The sequence below is a fragment of the Mesocricetus auratus genome, unplaced genomic scaffold (genome assembly GCF_017639785.1).
Source record: "Mesocricetus auratus isolate SY011 unplaced genomic scaffold, BCM_Maur_2.0 Super-Scaffold_100010, whole genome shotgun sequence".
In the NCBI taxonomy this organism is placed as follows: domain Eukaryota; kingdom Metazoa; phylum Chordata; class Mammalia; order Rodentia; family Cricetidae; genus Mesocricetus; species Mesocricetus auratus.
In genome coordinates, this window is record NW_024429194.1 from 44,082,446 (window position 1) to 44,104,725 (window position 22,280).

General features: G+C 40.5%; 1 protein-coding gene across 1 annotated transcript in view; it reads left to right on the forward strand.

The window, feature by feature from the left end:
• The first annotated feature begins 5,446 nt into the window (after positions 1-5,446).
• Dytn (dystrotelin) overlaps positions 5,447-22,280 on the forward strand; it is a 62,134-nt gene continuing 45,300 nt past the window's right edge. The window contains exons 1-5 of the mRNA XM_040752800.1: positions 5,447-5,465; positions 12,534-12,608; positions 14,936-15,137; positions 16,718-16,803; positions 17,697-17,797. Of these exons, the coding sequence (XP_040608734.1) occupies positions 5,447-5,465; positions 12,534-12,608; positions 14,936-15,137; positions 16,718-16,803; positions 17,697-17,797 (483 nt within the window). The remainder of the gene's footprint in view (positions 5,466-12,533; positions 12,609-14,935; positions 15,138-16,717; positions 16,804-17,696; positions 17,798-22,280) is intronic.

The window sequence follows — 22,280 nt, forward strand, 5'->3', positions numbered from 1 at the left end:
ACAATAGGTCATAACCTTATGGAGATTATAATAATTATTTTAAAACATCACTAAGAGGGTAGATGTACATTTTGTTGCCACAAAAATATGTGAGGAAACATATTAGATCAATTTATCTGTTTCTTAATGTATATGCATCTTAAACGTTGTGTTGCATACAAATTTATAGGATTGCATCACATAAATTTAACTAATTTATAAAATAATATTTATACTAGATACCTGTATAATTTCTGCTGAAATTTCCAGACATCTCTTTTTTTAAATAATAAATTTAATTTTTGTACCATTAAGGATGTCACCAAAAGAAAAAAATACGGGAGAAAATATTTGCAATGTATCCCCATACTTCAATAAGAAATTTTAAAAAGGCAAATCTCTGAACAGACATTTTAGACAGAAAAATGACCAATAAGTACATGAAAAGTACACAATTCAGACATTCTACTTGGCTACCAACCAAGAGAATTTGAAGAGCCATGTGTATTCAAAACTCTTAAGCAAGCATTACTAACAGCGGTATAATAGCAAAAGCAGAACAATTTTAATGTTCAGCACTTGAAGGGTAGGCAAAAATAGAATACCTGCCTTAGAAATTAAGTATTGATAAATTATGAATAGATCTTAAGGGCTCAGGGGAAGAGTGTGTATTTTTTTTAGAGAGGACCAGAGTTAATTCCTAGCACCTATGTCTGGGACTCACAACTGCCTATAATTCCAACTCCAGAGAATAGGACATCTCTGGTTTCCATAGGAACTCGTTTCTCATGTGCACATGCATGTGCACACACGCATACACACATATTTTTTTAAAAGTTTAGAAACTAATTACAAACATCGCATCACATACTGCATTCCATTTACATGAAATTCTAGAAAGAACAAACCTACACTCGGGAGGCAGAGGCAGGCAGATCTCTGTGAGTTAGAGACCAGCCTGGTCTACAAGGGCTAGTTCCAGGACAGAGAAACCCTGTCTCGAAAAACCAAAAAAAAAAAAAAAGAAAGAAAGAACAAACCTAAAGAAACAATTGGTGGTTTCCAAGGGTTGGGAAGGGAAGGGACTAACAAATGGGTCCTACGTCCAGACATCTCTTTTTGGACTTACCAATATATTATAATATCAATTCCAAAATATCAGCCACCCTTGCTTGTATCCATAGAACTAAAGCTACTTTGGTACAATAGTCCTTTACTTCATGGCTTACCATTTCTTTATGATTTTCTCTTAAAGCCTCATAAATAATACTGACCCATAAACTTTTTGTGAGCATATACATAAATGAATGGAAAGAGACAGAGATAAAGAGGGGGAGAGAGAGAGAGAACCATAAATCCTTTGTTTCAACATGCAATTTTTCCTGACTTCATAAAGTGAATTTGATAAGCTGGTATGTCTTCTAATTATATTCATTTATTGTAACAATAAGAATCTTTTGTTTTGAAAGATGCAAAGACTTGAAGCCCACAGCTATGTGGGCTCAGAACTTTAGACTTTTTAGCTCATTTGATGCAACTTAGCCTCTTTCTGAAAGGACTCAGCATATACAAACATTCATGCAGAATTCTTGATTGACATATAGGACTGCCTAAGTAGGTTTAACTATAACATATCAGGCGTCCATTTGCTCTCTTTCCAGTTACACTCTTCACATTTATGTGTTAAAACAGGGAGTGAACAATGTTTGTTTGTTTGCCTCCATCAGTACCTGTTTGCCATGAGGAGCCATCCCCTAGATTCTGGATGACCTGAAATCCCTACGACCAACCCCTAGAGCAGGTCATGATGGAAAAGGAAGCCTGACTGACCCTACCTGCTTGCTTGCTGAAGCTGTCTCAGATTTGGAGAGTCAATTACCAACCAAAGTTTTCAGAAACTACCATGTTAGCAAAGATACCTTACCAGTAGCTTTCAATGTAAAATGGCAACTGGATTGATTCATAACCTAACCCTTCACAAAAAGAGAAGGGGAAAGGGGAAAGTGGTGAGAGGGACCAGGAGGAAAGAGGAGGCACTTTGATGTAACTTTGGGCTTGAACCATGGTTTGCCATAGTAGCTACAAAGTTCCACTAAACAAAAGTCAATGAGTCCAGAAGTCTGGCCAAGTTTAAGACTTCCAATGGTCAATTTGCCAAAATTGCTTTAGGTATATCTTAATCATTCCTAGTATTTAAAAACTATCTAATTTAAGTTTGTTTGACTGAGGACCTTAGACAACTCTTTTTATGGGTACAGATTCTTAACTGACAGAATCAATCCATGGTATCTGTTCAAATCTGAGCATGGTGGCACTTAGAAAGAAAACATTCAGACATTTTTTCCATTGCTACGTTGGCTTAATAGAATGTGCAAAACTAAATAAGGTTTCACCTCCAAGTCTGCACTCAGGCAGGTGGAGATTTAATGCAAAATAGATTTGCTTTCTTTCTGAATTTTCTTCTTACCTGCTCACAGGAAATCAATATGGGTTATATAGACACAGACAAATAATGACTTTTTTCTTGCCTTATCATTTATCAATTTCCATTTTTTCATAGATCTCAAGTTTCTACATTGAATAGATTAATGGTGAGGTATGAATGCTTTTCAAAAACAAAAGGGCAAACTGCTTATCCTTGGCTTCATACTCATCCAAACTGATCTTGACTGTAGGACATTCCAGGGAGGCTTTTCGCCCTCCTGTCACAGTGGAGCATGAACTCTCAGGTGTCCTGGCTCCCCAGCAGCTACACTACTGCACATGAACTAACAAGCCTGTGCTTTGGGTTCAAGTGTTGGTTTAATTTTGAAATTATGTTTCATTTATTCCTCTCTGTCTCTCTGTCTCTCTCTGACTCTGTCTCCCCTCAGGTGTGTGTGTGTGTGTGTGTGTGTGTGTCTGTCTGTCTGTCTGTCTCTATGTAGGTGTGTGTATTATGTGTATTATGTATGTTTACGTGTGTGTGTGTGTGTGTGTGTGTGTAAGATAGACGACAATTTGTAGGAATTGGTTTTCTTCTCCCTCCACATGGGTTCTAGTATTCAGCTCCTCAGGCTTGATGCAAAATACCCACTGAGCCACCTGGTCAGCCTCAGACGTTTTGCAATAAGTGACAATTAATTCCCTAGATGTAAAATCCTGAAGATTCCCTTCTGTAAAATTGTAATACATTTGGTTTGTATAATTATACTTTTTAAAGATCCTGACAAGATTAAAACAGATAAGTTTTAAGTCTGGACTTCTTTAGAAATAAGACATAAAGTTATATTTATAACTTAGGAGGAAATGTGAACTCATTAAAAAGTATTAGCATCCTTCTGATGATTGGTATTATATTCAGTTCCTTTAAAAATGTATAAGCATGACTCTGCATTTTCCAAAGAATTAATAGAATGATTTTTATTCCATTCCTGTGTAACTCCTTTGGGGGTTGGTTTACAAGATGCTGTCACCTGGGGTTTGGGTCTTTATTACTGTTTCCCAAGCTCTATGCTCCCAACAGCACTGGAAGATACTTTACTTCCCTCTCTGTTACCTGAAGCTGATGCAGAAATGACTCTTTGAAACAGAGAGGAATGAGTGACCTTGAATTATTCAGGATCCTTATTACTAATGAATGTACTTCTTGAAGCTCTTAGAAGTGGTGCAACTTCAGTTATCACTGTTGTGGCTACAGCTGCTGGGCAGTCAGAAGGAGAAACCAACCCTATGTGAGAATGCCATATCTGGAAATCTGCTATTCCTCAGCCTTCCATACTTTCATAATGCTGGGGTCATAGCTACAGAGAAGGAAACTGAGAAAGGTAAGGGGCTGTCTTGTGCATCTCCAGCTGTTCAGACTAGATGAGAGGCTGCCTTTACACACCACCTGGGGCTTCGGGGAACATATGTGGGAGCCCTGCTATACTACACTGTAGTATATTATGCAATAACTCTTGTTGCATCTTTCCAAACAGACACTACTTGAAATATGTGAAAACATCCTAGGTCTTATCAAGTCTTGGGTTGCCACTATTTAGTTTCATTTCATTTTTTAAAAACTCGAGACAGAATGTCATGCAGACTAGGCTCACCGTGTAGCCAAAGATGACTATGAACTTCTAATCCCTGGGTCTACATCCCAGTTATGGCCACCCATCCATCACTATACTCACTTTCTATGGTGTGGGATTAAACCCAGGGCTTCATGCATGCTAAAGAAGTACTCTACCAATTGAGCTACATTCCCCCAGCTCACTATTGTGTTTTAAAGAAAGAACAGAATCAGTCTTTGATGTATTTTTATTTAAAATTGTATTTATCTGCCAAATGATTTTTACTTTAACTTATTCATTTACTGGAGGTGTGGAAAATACTATTTAAATTTAATGATCATCTGAACTTTTAAAAGTCTTTAAATGCTCATGTTAACAAATATGTCTCTTTTTTTGTTTGGTTTTGGTTTTTCAAGACAGGGTTTCTCTGTAGCTTTTGAAGCCTGTCTTGGAACTTGCTCTGTAGACCGGGCTGACCTTGAACTCACAGAGATCCGCCTGCCTGTGCCTCCTGAATGCTGGGATTAAAGGCATATGCCACCACTGCCTGGCTAACAAATAAGCCCTTTTTTATTAAAATTGTACAAATATTTCTTATAGCATATAATTCTTTTTTAAAATTCTTTTTAGATTTGTTCATTTCATTTTATATGTGGGAGTGTCTCACCTACATGTATGTATGTGCACCACATGCATGCCTGGTGCCCACAGAGGTCAGAAGAGGGTGTTGGATCTCCTGGAATTGGAGTTCCAGATGGCTGTAAACAACCATGTGGGTGCTTGGAACCAAACCCACCTCCTCCGCAAGAGCAACAAATGTTCTGAACTCTTGAGTCATTTCTATAGCCCAAGCATAGCATTCTTTTTGTTGAAAAATATAGTTAAATAATAACTGTATTATGTTAAATAATTACATGAGACTATTAACCAGGGAGCTAACCCACTGACTTTTCTAAACTGAAGTATGGTCTGGATTCTGTATATACACACTTATATATGTAAATGTATGATACATGGATAGTATTTGTTAGAAGTTGTATGTATAGAATTATTTGGTATAGTTTTATCAGAAATTTAAACAATTGAGGGCTTCATACTTGGCGCTTATCATTCAAGTAAACTTAATACTTTCCCCGATGTAATTAAATCCACTTTTAAAATGAAGTTGTCTCAGTATTACTTTAATTGAACTACTCCCAGTTTTCTGGAAAAGGAATCGCTATCCCAGGGCTCCTTGTTTTTATCTGCTCCCCAAGGCACGTGAGGGTCTCCCTGAACAGCTGTGCTCACTGCTCCACAGGTGAACGAGCTGTTGGCTGCCCCTCATCCATCATCCTTCTGCTGTGAAACCTTCCGAAGAAAATGTTGGTTCATTTCTAGTTACAAGGACTGTCTTGCCATCTGTCACATCATCCCGGGAAATCAATGAGATGGACCCTCTTAAGCAAGGTGAGCATTTACTGTTAGGCTTTTCAATTTGGACACAGATGTGGTTTTAGACTTCCGAGTCACGGAGTAGAGATCAGGAAAATTTGGGGGTGAAAAGTAATTTACTGGATGACTAAAATTATCATCTCACTTTTAAGCAGAAACCCATAACGTGAAGAAGAATATTTGATCTTTGGTCTCTAAAATGCCAGGAATAATTTAACAAAAAACTTAGCATCAGCATAATATTTTAAAATTACTGTTCTTATCACAAATACTTGTATTCTGTCATTAAAATAATATCTCTATATATGCTTTAGTATCAAGTTAAATTTCCAGTTTAACATGGACCCAAAAGTGAAAGAGAGGTTGCCAGTTACCCTAAACAGATATTTGGTAAATGGATGGGGGAACTATTTCCCCTGCTTCCAACATCTCTAAATGCCAGGGTAAACCCTGGAGTGGTCAATGGCCTTCTTAGTTTTGAATTCATTTGCAACCTTATTTCCTTAGCAAATCTAGACTGTTAACCTTAGTTTCTGGCTTAAAATCCTATAATATCATATTATTTACTGAAAACAAGTGTAAATGTTTCAAGTTACCTTTGGCCTTTTCAAATTTGAGCCCTCCTAACACTATGATAACACGTTTACAGTTCAACTTTTCTGCCTCTAATGCAGTGTTTCTCAATTCAGAATGCATCCATGTGGCTTGGTAGATGTTGGGTTCTGTCTAAAAAGTTTGTGATTTGGTGTTTCTGGGGATGTTCACTGTTGGCGAGTTTGTTGGGCCATGTTTTGATGAGCACTAACCTAGTGAGTGAATTACTGGATATCAAACTAATGATGGGAAACTGAAAGAGATATTACCATATTCAACTTGGTGTCTGTGGAAAATAAACACAGTAACGTGACTGAGAAAAAATAAAGATGGTTTAAAGACAAAATTGTTTCTCAAATGGCTTCTATGTACAAGAATATAGACAGCTTGTGTTGTTATAGATTTAATCGTCTAAAACTGCTTGTTCAGAGCTTGAAGCTTGAGACATACAGCAATTACTCCTTTTCTTGAGTTTGTTCTCATTATCATCAGAAAGTAATAATGGAGCCCTGAGGAGGTGGGGCTGGAAGCAGGTCACCTGGGATATTCACACATTCTCCATGGTACATTGTATCACAGCTTGCCATGTTATGCCACATAGCTTTATCAGATGACGCTGCAAAGCATCACTTGACAGGAATGATGGGCCAGATGGCTGTGCAGCTCCATGCCTCCCCTTCAGTAGGAGATGCAGCTGGGGACCCGCAAGGCTCTGGGTTTGCCGATTCTCTGTATCCGCTTGATGCATCAGAGAGAAAGCAGGGCGCAGAAACCTGCCGACTTCCAGAGGAACAAAATGCGCCGGATATCACACTTTTGCAAATGATTTTTGCTCTCCTATGCCTACTCTCAGTGTGTTCTTCTACAGGAAGAGGCTAAGATGCTTCTGACTTCCACAACTCTCAAATGTTGTCTAAAAAGTAAACATATTTAAAGCACAGGGAAACACTGAGACCCAAAAGAATTAGAGCAAACTGGGTTCTGTAATAAGCTTGTATAATGTTTATTGAGAAAGACCAGACATTAAGGAGGTTAGGGTACTGTCTCTTGCTTGAATGACAGTCTTTAGGCAGACCCCTATATCTATCTTATATAGGGGTCTTTGACTCATGATCATGCATTGCTTGTTGAATCAATACACAGTTGGCGGTCCTTTGGTATTTATGAAGAATTGATTCTAAGTCCCTAAAGATTCAAATCTGCAAATGATTGAAATCCTCATATAAAATGTCATGGTACTTGCACATATATGTGCATATCTGACCCATACTGAAAAATTATACCTAGATTATGTATAATGCCTAATAAAATATACATTCCATGAAAATAGTTCTTATGTATTACTTGTGAAATTAACTTAAAGAAAAAGTCTGTGTTCTGTGTAGGTGCAATTTTATGACTAATTTTGATCCTTAACCTATTGAATCACAGATGTGTAAATTTCAAATATAGATAGCCAGCTGTTAAATTCAGAGTATGGCTTGTGGTATACTCTAACTTTGCAAAGATGGATGGCTTGGCTCAGCAGTGCCTTGCTGAACTCCCCAAACACGGAATTTTCAGTTGGATTCACAGTAGCAACTATGAATTTCTTCCTGTGAAACAGGAAGCAGGCATCCTATCAGAAAGCAATTGTTACCCATAACAGATGTGCCATTATGGTACCAGTGGGTTAATATTGCCTGGCCAGGCACTATTGTTGCATACAGCATTTGCAGCTGAATAAGACTGTTGATGACAATTCTTCCCCAGTAGTCTACACAGGACCTTCTGACAACATGGAATAAAATTTCATGATGATATTCGAGCATGACTAGAAGCAGTCCTGACTGTCACTTTTATTACACAAGATGAGCACATTCAGAAGTGTGTATATTTTTAACCTTTCAAGAATGTGCTCTATGTCTTGGGCTAAGCATGCCAAAAACTGTTCCTGCCACCTTTTCTTCTAGACTGATGATTCTGAAACAAATGTGTTAGTAATGTATCTTTCAACATGTCCAAAAATGTGACTGCCCCCCAACTGTATAGCTATACAGATAGAGATGGTTACAGACATTCTGCCCATCCCAAATAAAAGTTCGTGTTTTCTTTATTAAAGGAAAACATTGCTAGAAAAGAATTCCCATGATCTCTTTACTGGCTCTCAACAATAAATCTTTCTCTATTCTTTTATTTCTTGGCAGTGCTACCTTTGGTGCACTCATCAGGATGCAAGCTTGTTAAATTCTGTTGCTTGAGGGCCTCAGTAGAATGGATTTAATGGACTGCTCCTTAAAATTAAAGAAGCCTTAGCTCTCCCCTATCGAATTAGAAGGGCTTGGTCTTTGAAACACACACAGGAATGACTGAGGAAATACTACCTTTTCACCATTTAAATTCTCCAATTGCTGCCTGAACAACAAGCAAAACAAAGAATGTTACTATAACTCTCCTGCTACACATGCCTGAGTCAGTGAAATCCAGTGAATTGCTCCTTATTTCATTCCTTTTGGAGGCTCACTTAGCAAAGACTGAAAGGGCCAACTGTGTTTCTAACCACAAAATTTCCCCTGCACAGTAGCCCACTTATTCCCAATGTCCTGCATCTTAGAAATCAGCTGATGTTAAATCTGAAATTAGTTTTATTTTCAAGTCTTCTCCTCCTTAACATAACTAATATGTCAATCTTGAGCTCAGAGCTTAGCTATAGGCAAAACTTTTGCTCCCGAAGGAACATCATGGTTACAAACTATTTAACTGAAATTTGTCACCACAGAAAATATTCAATGTACAAGTTGCTCAAAATACAAAACAGGAGGACATCTCTTTCCAAATTTTACAAATTATTTTCTCTCTTGCTCATAGTTCTAATTAATCTGAAGCTTGTACACTCCCTTTCTTCTCTTGTTTCTTGTTGTGATAAACACCATGATCAAAGGAAACTTGAGAAAGGAAAGGGTTTGTTTCCAAGAGCTGTAGCAGAAACCAAGGAGGAAAGCTGTTTACTTACTTACTGACTTACTGAGCACCTCACTTGCTTGGCTGGCTTTTTGATACAACTGAGAAACACCTTCCCGGGGGTGGCACCATCCCTAGAGGGCTGAGCCCTCGCACGTCAATCACTAGTCAAGACAATGTGCCCATACACTTGACCACAGGCCAGTCTAATAGAGGGTTTTCTCAACTGAGGTTCCCTCTTTGCGAATGACTCTTGCTTATGCCAAGTTGACAGAAAAAAAAAACGCACACCATCTCCTAAAGGAGTGAACGCATGCCCATTCATAAAGAAAACAGTAGCTCTCGGACAAGAACAGATACCATCTCATATCTTTTTATTTTAGTCTTCCTCTTGGAGAATGAGGGATGGGATACTCCCTTCGGTGGAGCACCCTCTCCTTTCCAGCTTCTCTCCACTAGTGTTAGCTATATTCAGCTGCAACAGAAAGTTGTGTTCAAAGAGGCTCTACCCTGTGTTATTGATAACTCCATGGAGAGAAATGTTTTATAATGAGATGACAATATGATAGCAATACATTGCATCCGTGACAATTGCTAAGGGACTAGATCTTAACTCTTCTCACCACCCAAAAGGTATAACAGTGTGAGGTAAAGCACATATTGATTAGATCTGTGTAACTGATCTCCAGTGTGTACATATTCTAAAACAACATATTATACAAAGGAGGATTGGGAGGAGGGGTATAGCCCAGTGGTAGAGTAGCTCACCTAATACATATCCATGTTTCATCTCCTACACTGAGACGAAAGTTTTGCATTATAAATCTATATGACTGGGTTCGTTAATTGATGCTAAAGTGAAAAAGACTAGCCTGTGCTGTGCTCAGAAGCCATCAGCACGTAGCAGTGCTCCCAACTCATCTTGGCTCTTTTTCTTTGTGTTGGTTTCATTCTCAAGGTGCAAACCTTGACAGGAGAGTGATTTCTGCTCTGAGTCACATTTCCAAGTTGAAATCGAGCAGGGAAAAACTCATCTGTTGGCCTGATACCTTGAACATGGAGTCCTTGAACCAAAATTCAGGGGGTAAGTTGTGTACTTACATTGGTATGCACACACCTTAATATGTGTAGACTTGGGCTTCATTTCCCAATGGACAGACGACAGTTGGCATTAATACGTGTAGGGTATCAGGAACTCAGATTAAGGGAAATCGTTTATTAGAAGAAAAGTGAAGATATGCCACATGGGCATGTGCTCCTCCAAAGGGATTTGACTATGACAAATTCTTCCCACTCCCTTCACTTCTTTGAGTCTGCAAACAGTCTCTATCTCTGGCCCCTCTTCCCTAGCCTACATATATATTCTAGAATCTCTCCTGCCCCTGCAACTCAGTTTCATGTTATATGTTGTTCATTTTAGCTCTCATTTTCCCTTTGGGTTAAGAGGTCTTGAAAAGGTCATCTAGAAGTCCTATTCATTGGGGGTTAATTCTCAACCTTTCTTCTCCACTCAGTCCTTTGCATATTGAGGTCTACTCTCATGGCTCTCTTGAGCCTACTCTTGCAAAGACTTCAAGAGTCAAGTTAAATTCATAAACAGATGATACTTTAGCCCATAGCCGATGTTCTTGTGGTATGTGGGTATCAAACCAATAGCTTGCCTCTGCTTTCTGAAGTTCACCTACTGACTGGCTGATAGCAGGGCAGGAAGAGGTTGGGTCAGATAGCCTGACACAGAGAGAATGATGGTAAGAGGAAGCACGGAGTCAGGGGAGTCTGGAGACATCGGCCATCTGCAGAGCAAGCAGAACGTATACAAAGTGAGGTAACAAGCCATGAGCCATATGGCAAAGCATAGATACGAAATGAGGGTTAACTCAAGTGTAAGAGTTAGTTAGTAACAAGCCTGTGCTATTGGACAAGCATTTATAAGTAATATTAAGCCTCTGCATTGGTTATATAGAAGCATGTGGTCAGGGCAGGAAAACTCTGCCTACTTTCATCTTCTTTGAACTTCAGCTGCCGTTTCTCCCAATATCTTTGGCTTTCTTTCTTATGTTCCTTTCTGGATTTCTATTCCTCTTCAGTCAATTAACTGACTGTGCTTCTCACACAGCTATTACTTAGCCCTACCTTCTATTCACTAACTACACTCTACTCAGGCAACCCAAGTGATGCACGCGATATTGTTCAGCAAGATGCATTAACAGCAATTGGGAACCTGGTCAGTACCCCATGTAGCTTCTTTCCCAAACATTCTCTAAAGCTGAGCTGCCAATACACAGTCTCTAACCACATGTGACTTTTGAATACTTGACATAGAACTACTGTGAATTGAGATGTACCACAAATGTAAACTTTATGTGATAAAATACATCATGAATAATTTGATAATATGTTAAACAATATTGACATTCTTGCTAAAATAGGAGGAGGAAGTGCAATATTATCCTATATCCATGCTGTAATAAACCACCCATCTGAAGCAAATAAATAAAATACCAGACATTAGGATAACCATTTGACTTTCTATCCTGTTGCAAACAAGGTAGGGTCTCCTTGACAGACCTTGTCAAAAGAGTCTTCAACTAAGTCAGTATCCACTGAATGGATTTGGCATAGATAATAGACTGAATTTTATTTTCTGTTTCTATTTGTGAACCCTAATCTATACATATGTTCATATGTTTGAAGGGAAGACATGGTAACTGATACCAAGATGTTTAGATGAGCTTATTGTCTATTGATAATTTCTAAAAGTCATTTGCAAGTTCCCTGGACCTTATACAGTTGTTCTAGAATCAATAAATTCATTTTGTATAGTTGTATAGGAAACTTTAAAACTTTAGCTTATATCACATCTACTTCGAGTCCTTGTTCATGTGCACAGTACTGTGCCTGCCCCTGAAGCGTGTTGACAGCATGCTACAGCCATGTTAGGGTGTGCATCTGTAACCAGCCCCAGGTGATGCAGATGTGGCTGGGCTGGAGACCACATTCTGAGGACCACTGCCTTGCACCATCAATAACCAGCCTGAGCAGGCAATTTCAGCTGCCTAAAATAAATTGAGCAATTCATGTTTAAGACCTTATAAGGTTCTTTTTTTTTTTTTACGAGACAGGATTTCTCTGTATTGTTTTGGAGGCTGTCGGTCCAGTCCGGCCTCGAACTCACAGAGATCCACCTGCCTCTGCCTCCCGAGTGCTGGAATTAAAGGTGTGCGCCACCACGGCCCGGCTCCTTATAAGGTTCTATTGAACTGCATTACCAACATGAATACATGAGGAGATTATCTGCAATCTTAAATTTCGCTAACTGTGAAGAGTGATCACCAGTCTTACCAGACAAGAAATCTGTCATGAGACAATAAAAAGCTATGCTGTGAAACTGTCACATGACTTTTACTAACAGGTAGAAGAGCATACTATCTATCCTAATTGTCTCAAACACAAAATAAGGCTACAGGAGCTCTCCAATTCCCTCCCATGATGTGGGATATATTCAATGAGCTAAACATCAATCCACCATACTTCATGTTTTCTCTGCAGGTGCTCTTAATAGGATTGAGAATTCTGTCTATAGAACAGCCTTCAAGTTACGATCCATGCAAACTCTTTGCCAATGTAAGTATAACTTTTTGGTGACACTCAAGACAATCTGATCTTGATGATGTGTGATGTTCAATTCATGGGAAAAAATAAAAACTTGTCCTACTCATGTACCTGCTTGGATCAGGAAGGCTGGGCCTGTGCATTTAAATGGGTGATAACATATAAGAGGATGGGGGTCAAGAGAACCCATTGTGAGCAACCCACCTATATGTTGCTTCACTGACAGCAATAGGAAAGGTGGACCAGAATTTTTTTAAACAAACAAAAAATCCCAAACACCAAGATAAAGTATCACATGAGCTCCAAGTAAGAGGATCCAGGACTATCACTATTTGAATCTTGTGAGATTAATGAACAGCACTTTTATCTGCATGGCTATACTATAGAATTCTCACCATTGACAGGAACCCCCAGCATTCCAAGTGCCAGGCCCAGGAGATAGGGGCTTGTGATCAATGATGAAAGAGTTTACAGACCAAGGCCCAGTTGTATTTAAACCCTGTTCCTGAAGCCTGCTCCCCTCTGCCTTAGACACTTCCTTTCACAGCAATATCAGAAAACAAATAAAAAGTTTTATTATGCTTGGTAGATCTTTTATCTGTGAGGGTGATTTACGAAGTAGTGAGAGGTACAGCGTTTTATCATTTCACAGGCCCAAGTGTTTTAAATGCTAGTAGCTCTTGGGGATCTTGACATTCCCACCTCCTAGGTGGTACAGGGAGGGTTTATTAATTCTGTCTGTCACCCTCTGTTGGCATGAAGCTAGAGGGCTAGCTCGATTTCATTCTTCTCTCCATTCCTTACCTTGTAAACTTTTTACATGATAGCAATATAGATATGTGCCCGTGAGAAATGAACCACTGTTCTTGTGAGTAGCCTTGGTTTTATGAAGTGCTGTCTCTAGATAATAATATTGAAGGAACCAAGATTTCTAAAAAGTGACATTGTCGAAGACTAAACCTACAGTAGGGTAATTCAGACACTGCTTTTAGGATGTTGTTAGTTTTTTTTAAGATGGCAATTGCGTACACACCATTCCAATACACTGTATCCTCTGAAGCTAGGCAACAGACAGGAAAGCTGTGTTCAAATAGGAAAGGCCAATGTTAAGTCCTCCTTGGGCACAGTGAAAATAATATCTCTCCCACTTCATCACCACAGAGTTTCAACTTCCTTAGATTTATATTCTTCAAGTTTCTGCATTTTTTCTTTTCTATTACATCATTTATTCTGATCTTTCTTTGATCGTCTGGGAGGCAGGGTCTGTTTAATTTTATTTCACATACTAACCATAGTTTCCCCTCCCTCCTCTCCTTCCATTCCCTCCCTACTTCCCTTCTACCTCTCCCCCATCCACTCCTCTCTGTCTCCATTCAGATGAGGTAAGGCCTCCCATGGGAATCAACAAAACATGGCTTATCAAGTTGAGGCAGGATCAAGCTCCTCCCCTCTTCATCAAGGCTGAACAAGGCATCCCACCACAGGTTCCAAAAAGTCAGCTCATACATCAAGAACAGGTCCTGGTCCCACTGCTAGGGGCTCCACAAAAGACCAAGCTACACAGTTGTCACCCACACACAGAGGACCTAGGTTGGTCCTATGCCGGCTCCCTAGCTGTCCATCCAGACTCGTGAGTTCCCACAAACTCAAGTCAGCTGTTTCTGTGGGTTGCCCCATCATGGTCTTGACCCCCGTTGCTCATATAATCCCTCCTGAGATGTCCTGGGTAAAGTAAGGGTGGGAGGGGAGGAGGGAAGGGGAGAGGAGGATGGGAACATGAGAGATCAGGCAGGATGGAGTGCAAGAGTAATGACAGAGATGTTGATAGAGGGAGCCAATATGTGTTTAAGGAGAAATTTGGTGCCAGGGAAACCTCCAGGAACCCACAAGGATGCCCCAACTAAGACTCCTAGCAATAGTGGAGAGGATACTGGAACTGGCCTTCTCCTGTAATCAGATTGGTGACAACCCTAATCGTCATCATAGAGCCTCTATCCAGTACCTGATGGAAGCAAATGCAGAGAACCACAGCCAAGTTTCTGTCTCTTTTTATCTTCAGTCTATAAAACTGTACTCAGGCAACTGTTCTAGCAATAATGTTTCCCTGCCTTAATGGCACACAGTTTTCCAAAATCACATTGACTGCCAGAATATTCATGGCAGAATCACACACAAAGAAGATCTGTGTCCATAGTGGGCATATTTAGTTCCCTTAAAAAAATGGCCACCGCTGAAAAAAAAGAAATAGTCTCACTTAAACACCAGGAGATATTTGCTGTGTCTGAAAACATTTACACTCATCAGAAAGTAAGGCTCCATCTTTCCTTCACTTCCTGCAGTGGACTTGATGGACAGCTCCTTGATTCAGCAAGTTCTATTGTGTGAACGATTTGGGGAGAACATGGAGATCTCCCTTTCTATACATCAGCTCTTTCAGGAGCTCCAGGTGCTGTTTCAGAGAACTGGGATGGGAAAGCCAGCACAAGTGCATCCAAGAGCTCCGGAACTCACTCTGAGCCTTCTCATGGCCATGTATGACAGGTGAGGATGTGGAGGCTGCCACAAGGTCTCTGGCCACTGGCCGTTTGGTTCTGTCTAATGTTCACTTGAGACTGGCTTGATTATTTGTCACTAACTGACTCATTACTCAGTCAGTAAAAACAAAGTCTTCCCAACTGTCAGTCACACAAATGACTCACAGATAGCTAGAAGCAGGGATCTCTTTCTTTTCTGCAAACTCATTCCCATGCCAGAGCAGAGGCCCCACCTTTGGAAGGGTAGCTGGATGGATTGCATATACTACACTTGGTTCCTCACACCCCAGTAGCATATTTTTTGTTCATTTCTTTCTTTTCCTTTCTTATTTATTTTCTTCGAAGTTTTGGCTTAGTTGAGCTTTTAACTGGGATAGATCTGGATATCCAATGCACAGACAACAGTTTGTATTCTCTCAGAAAGTAGATCCTTCTCTGGAGATGGTGGGTTTGTAAATCTTTGTGAGAACATGTGTGTATACAATGTGTGGGCACATGTATGTATAGTATGTGGGCATGTGTGTGTGTAGTGTGTGGGCACTTGTGTGTGTGTAGTGTGTGGGCACGTGTGTGTGTGTGTGTATAGTGTGTGCTTTGCTAAGGTAGGGAATTTTTCTGCCCTTTCTTGGTTAGTTTGAGGAAGAGGAGGAGGAAGAGGAAGAGAAGGAGGAAGAGAAGACAATGAGATGATGATGACATGACTCTGGGAGGCATGCACAGCATAAGTCATATGCAAATTCCTTATAGTTGTTTCTTTCTTACTTTGCAAATTATTTTCCAACTTCACAAGTAATAGATAAATATATTCTTGAGTTATCTTGTCATGATTTCGGTGTCTTTAAACTTTAATCCTTTGAGTATATTTTCAGTTGTGTGCTTGTCTGTAACAGCCTTCCTACCTTTGATAAATCATCTGTCCAGGACTGAAAGCTACACAGCTAATGTGTAGACCACAATCAGGATCTAGGCTAAAGCTCCAAGTGTTTTTGGAGATGGCATATACTATTTACTTTTTATGTATTTATTTATTTATGTATTTATTTATTTATTTATTTACTTGAGACATGGTTTCTCTGCATAGCCCTGGCTGTCCTGGAATTCACTCTGTAGACCAGGCTGGCCTCGAACTCACAGAGATCCTCCTGCCTCTGCACCCCCGCCCCAAGTTCTGTTATTAAGGGCATATGCTGCCACCACCCGGTTATGCTTTTTATTTTATCCTCGTCTTTGCTATATGGAATGCAGGCAGATGAATCCTAAGAGAGTAAGACTGCCCCACTCCATGTCTGCACACCCAGCCCCTGGCACTGTATTTATCACAGAAAGCATCCAGTAAATAGTTACCGAATGAACTGATGGATAAATGAATAGGGAAAACATTTTCACTCAATGCCCTGTTCTGTCAAGTTCTAAATATATGAAGAGACCATAAGAAGCTAGCAGCATGGTATCATTTATGAAATATCCATTGGTGGCCTGGATTGGAAGGCCTTCATAGGAACAAGCAAACAGTGAGAAACATCCAATAATCACTTCATCTAAATAACCCTGCCCTCTTCACACTTGTCTATCATTTGTACACCACAGCACAGGATCGGGTGTTCTCAAGCTTCGGCCCGTGGCTGCTGCTCTGGTTGCCCTCTCAGGGGACAGCCCTCTTACAAAATACAGAGGTAACGTTGTAGAAGTTGTGTGTTCTGAAGTGTGGTGTCTTCCCAGCCTCCAGTGTGTCATCCTCTCTGCTGGCTTCTGAATCACAATGACTTCCTCTTCAGCATGCACTCACCATGGCTGGCTGGGTTTGGTTTTATGTTGGTTTTTGAGCTTATAATTTCATTTGGGGGGTATTTTTGCCTGCATGTATGCCTGTGTACCACAGGAGTGCAGTGCCTGCGGAGGCCTGGGACTGGAGTTACAGATGGCCATGGGCCTTCTTGTGGATACTGGGAACCAAACCCAGGTTCTCTGGAAAAGCAGCCAGTGCTCTTGACTGCTAAGCCAGCTCACTAGTCCCTATCTTATTTATATTTAAGAAAAATGCTTACAGTTGTGAGGGTCCCAGGATTTTCTTTAAAAATTTATGCTCTCGGCTGGGCAGTGGTGGCGCACGCCTTTAATCCCAGCACTCGGGAGGCAGAGGCAGGCGGATCTCTGTGAGTTCGAGGCCAGGCTGGACCGACAGCCTCCAAAACAATACAGAGAAACCCTGTCTCATAAAAACCAAAAAAACAAAAACAAAAACAAAAATCTATGCTCTCCAGTTTTGCATTGCTTGGCTGCCGTTGACATTTATGCTTTTAGAGATTATCTAGAAACCACTAATTAATTGGGACCATCACCCTACCATTATTCACCAACCTCCACCACTGAGGTCTATAATTACGAGGGGGGTATGGGTTATTAGTTATTGATGGATTATACTTGAAGGCCTTCATAGGAACAAGTCAACAACAAAAATATAACTCCACATTTATCCTATACTCGCAAAGAAACTTGCCTCACAGCACATACTCTTTAAAGACACAAGGACTTAACTAAATATTTTCTTCTCTCTTCACATGTCTAGCTTTTTTTCAGCTCTATGCAGAAAACAACAGGAGAGGTGATGACTCCCGAGCCCGCATGACTCGGAGGGTTTTGCGAGCCTTACTAACAGATCTACAGCAGGTAAATCCCAATGCTTACGAATGCTCAAATGGTGTCAGTCATACCAACCTGCCGTTGTTGGTATTTTCAGTGTCAACTCATCTGAATGCAGCAAACCTAACCTGTCCCTGTTTCTTCCTCTGCATTGCACCCCTGAACTTTCCAAAGTGTGTCACCCTGAGTGAGTCGCCTTTTTCTTACAAAATGCCTGAAATGGTCAACTTAAGAAGCAGAAAATTAAATCGGGCATTGGTGTCACATGCCTTTAATCCCAGCACTCGGGAGGCAGAGGCAGGTGGATCTCTGTAAGTTCGAAACCAGCCTGGTCTACAGAGCGAGTTCTAGGACAGCCTCCAAAACAATACAGAGAAACCCTGTCTCGAAAACACACAAAAAAAAACCCAGAAAATTTATCTTGACTCGCTGCTTTGGAAATCTCAGCCTATGATCAGTTGTCCCTGCTGTATTTGGGATGCAGCAAGCTGAAACATCATGATGGGAGCCTGGGCAAGAAAGAGGAAGCTGCTCATCTTGTGTTGGGCAAGAGAAAAGAGACTAGACTCCCATAATATCCTGCCAGTTCCCTGTGAGGCCCCAACTCTTCTTCTTCTTCTTCTTCTTCTTCTTCTTCTTCTTCTTCTTCTTCTTCTTCTTCTTCTTCTTCTTCTTCTTCTTCTTCTTCTTCTTCTTCTTCTTCTTCTTCTTCTCCTTCTCCTTCTCCTTCTCCTTCTCCTTCTCCCCCTCCTCCTCCTCCTCCTCCTCCTCCTCCTTCTCCTTCTTCCTCCTCCTCTTCCTCATTTTTCCAGACAGGGTTTCTATGTATTGCTTTGGAGTCTGTCCTAGAACTCACTCTGCAGACCAGGCTGACCTCTAACTCACAGAGGTTCTTCTGCCTCTGCCTCCCGAATATTGGGATTAAGAGCACAACACTTTTTTATTTATTTAAATTAGAAACAAGCTTGTTTTACATGTCAATCCCAGTTCCCTCTCCCTCCCCTCCTCCCCTGTCCCCCATGGACCCTCTATCCCATCCTCTTTCTGCTCCCCAAGGAGGGTAGGCCTTCCATGGGGGATCTTCAAAGTATGTCATATAATTTGGAGCAGGGCCTAGGCCCTCCCCTGTGTGTTTAGACTGAGAGTATCACTCTATGTGGAATGGTTTCCAAAGTCTATTTTTATACTACAAATAAATATTGATCCACTACTAGAGGCCCCATAGATTGCCCAGACCTCCTAACTGACACCCATGTTCATGGGGTTTGGTTCAGTTCTATGCTGGAAGTTTCCCAGCTATCAGTCTGGGGCCCATGAGCTCCCCCTTGTTCAGGTCAGCTGTTTCTGTGGGTTTCTCCAGCCTTGTCTTGACCCCTTTGATCATCACTCCTCCTTCTCTGCAACTGGATTCCAGGAGTTCAGCTCAGTATTTAGCTGTGGGTGTCTGCTTCTGCTTCCATCAGCTACTGGATGAAGGCTCTAGGATGTCGTATAAGGTAGTCATCAATCTCATTATCGGAGAAGGGCATCTAAGGTAGCTTCTCCACTATTGCTTAGATTGTTAGTTGGTGTCATCTTATAGATCTCTGGACATTTCCTCAGTGCCAGATTTATCTTTAAACCTATAATGGCTCCCTCTATTATGGTATCTCTTTTCTTGCTCTTCTCTATTCTTCCCCTGACTCAATCTTCCTGCTCTCTCCTGTCCTCCTCCCCCTCCTCTTCTCCCCTTCTCTTTCTCCTAACTCCCTCTCCCCTCCCCCCATGCTCCCAATTTGCTCAGGAGATCTTGTCCCTTTCCCCTTCACCAGGGGACCATGTATGTATCTGTTAGGGTCCTCCTTGTTTCCTAGCTTCTCTGAGGGTGTGGATTATAGGCTGGTAGTTCTTTGCTCTATGTCTAAAATCAATACATGAGAGAGTACATACCATGTTTGTCTACTTGTGATCGGGTTACCTCATTCAGGATGGTTTCTTCTGGTCCCATCCATTTGCTTTTGAATTTCAAGATTCCATTTTTTTTCCTCTGAGTAGTACTCCATTGTGTAAGTGTACCATATTTTCTCTATCCACTCTTCAGTTGAGGGGCATCTAGGTGGTGCACCACTTCTTAACACTACATCTATTTCCTGATGCCAGGAAGCGGTAGCCGTCCCAAAGTTCTCCATTGTCTGTTCCCGTCTATAGCATGAGGCCTACCTTCTGTAGCATCAGAAGCAAAGCTTTTGTAGTTTAACCTAATCCTTCTCTTTAAAATCCACAAATTTCTGATTTTCTTTCAAAACATCTGCTACTCATTCATTAGAAAATGTCAATTTTCAGATGTTATAACTAATTAACTGGAAGAAAATCAAAGGTTCAGAAAACTAAGATGAATTTATAGACGAGCACAAAGCTGGATGTTGCATGCAGAGACATGTCATTTTGGGTTTTCAGACTCATGTTACAGAGGCACACTGCACTTAGCTTCTGAAAAATGGGTGGTCAGAGAAGAGTGCTATAAAACCTGAGGGCCCTGGGTGTGCTGGATGCTGCTTGCTGGACCTTGGATTCCATCCTCCGCACTGGGGAAAGAGTAGGGAGGGGAGAATCCCAATATATACAAGCAAAGCCCCTGTTAGCCACTCTCCGGTGATGTGCAGGTAGAGACCCCAGCCACAACTTCTCTGCTGTGCCCCACCTTTACCCTGTGTCTATGAGGAAACAAATATTGTTTATCATGCTTTTCAGATATACATACCCAATTGTCTTCAGTCTTTATTTTATTCATATTGTAAAATGATATTATCTATTTGGGGATGTGTGAGTCTATTTAAGTGTGACCATTATATACCATTATATACTATTGAATAAATAAAGCACTTTAGTTTATTAAAGACAAAAATGTGGGTTCTGGAGATCTGAACTCAACTCCTGATGCTTTCATGGCAATGACATCCTGCAGAGCCATGTTTTTGGCCATAATTTTTTTTGTAGGATTCCTGTGCCTTGGTTCCTTTCTGCCCCATCTTAAATGAATGCTATATCTTTGCTCTTTTGATGCTGCCCCATAAGTCCTGTAGGCCTTTTTCATTCCATGTTATCCCTTTTCTTTCTTATTCTGGGATACTATGCTTGTAAACCCTTGTCTTAAGTCTGCAAATTCATCTTTCTGCTAGACCAGTTCTGCTGTTGCTGCTTTTCATTGTGGTGTCCATTTTGTTCCTTGAAATTTTCTGCTCCTGTATTTCCATTTATTTTTTATTTCTCTTAGTTTCTCAACTGTTTATATTCATTTTCTCACAGTTTGATAAGCTTCCTTGAATTGTCATTTTGTATTTTCCAAACCTTCCATCCCTCTGTCACACTAGAGCTGGCCATTGTCTGCTTGGAGAAACTGTTTCCCTGATTATTCTTGATCCTTATGATCAAGTTTTTGTGTATGCACATTCAGGAAGTAGGTAGCTGAATTGGTTGTTTTTTATTGCTATAACCAAACACCATGACCAAGGCAACTTATATAGAAAACTTTTAACCTGAGGTTCATAGCTGCAGAGGGTTAGAGTCCATGGCCATCATGGCCGAGACTGTGGTAGTTGGCCGGCAGGCATGGTCCTGGAGCAGTAGCTTGAGAACTACTAAACAAGGAGTATTTTAAGGAGAATATCAGCTTTGGGGACAGCAGAGGGGTTACCTACTTTCTTGATGTCCTAAGATTCATTCTTCATTTTTGGTTTATAAGATTAAAGTAATTAGTGTGCAGTTGGGATGTTAGGTTCATTTTAAGATTTCATTTTTGATTAGGTCAGAAATTGGAATTAAAATTGGGATAATGGAAAATGAATGATGGAGACTAATTGACAAATAATAATGAATGGGGATTCTATGGGTTACCCACCAATTCATGGGAGGATGAGTAGATGAGCTCCTATGACTCAGCATAGGGATTGGATGATTGGATAGAATATAAGGCTACATTGTTATGAGGTATGGAGGGATAGGAAGAAGTTTGAGAATTGAGAAGATTAGAGTTAGTATGCATCCCAGTTTGGTGGATCAAAGAATATGGCAAATAGCAAATTCCATTCAGATGCAGTGTGAGGAGGGATGTTGAGTAGGCTGGCTGACATGTAATTATCAGGGTCTCCTAAGAGATCTGAGGAAAATAGGACTAAAATTATGAGGGGAAAAGAGAAAACAATAAGACACCTAATGAATCTTTGACTTTGTAGTAGGATGAAATGGAATTATATCTGCATCAGAATCTAGGCCAGATTATATCTGATCCACAAACACGACTTAGAGACAGAGAGCCAACTGGAAATGGTATGGGCCTCTGAAACCCCAAATCCCATCTATGTCTCATTGACACACCTCCTCCAAAAGGCCATGCCTCCTAATTCTTGCTAAATAGTTCCACCAACTGGAGACCAGATATTCAGAAACGAGTCAATATAGGCCTTTGTTGTTCAAACCACCACAGCAGCTATTCCAGTCTTTGAAGTCTACCTCTGTCTGGTTATGTCCTGTA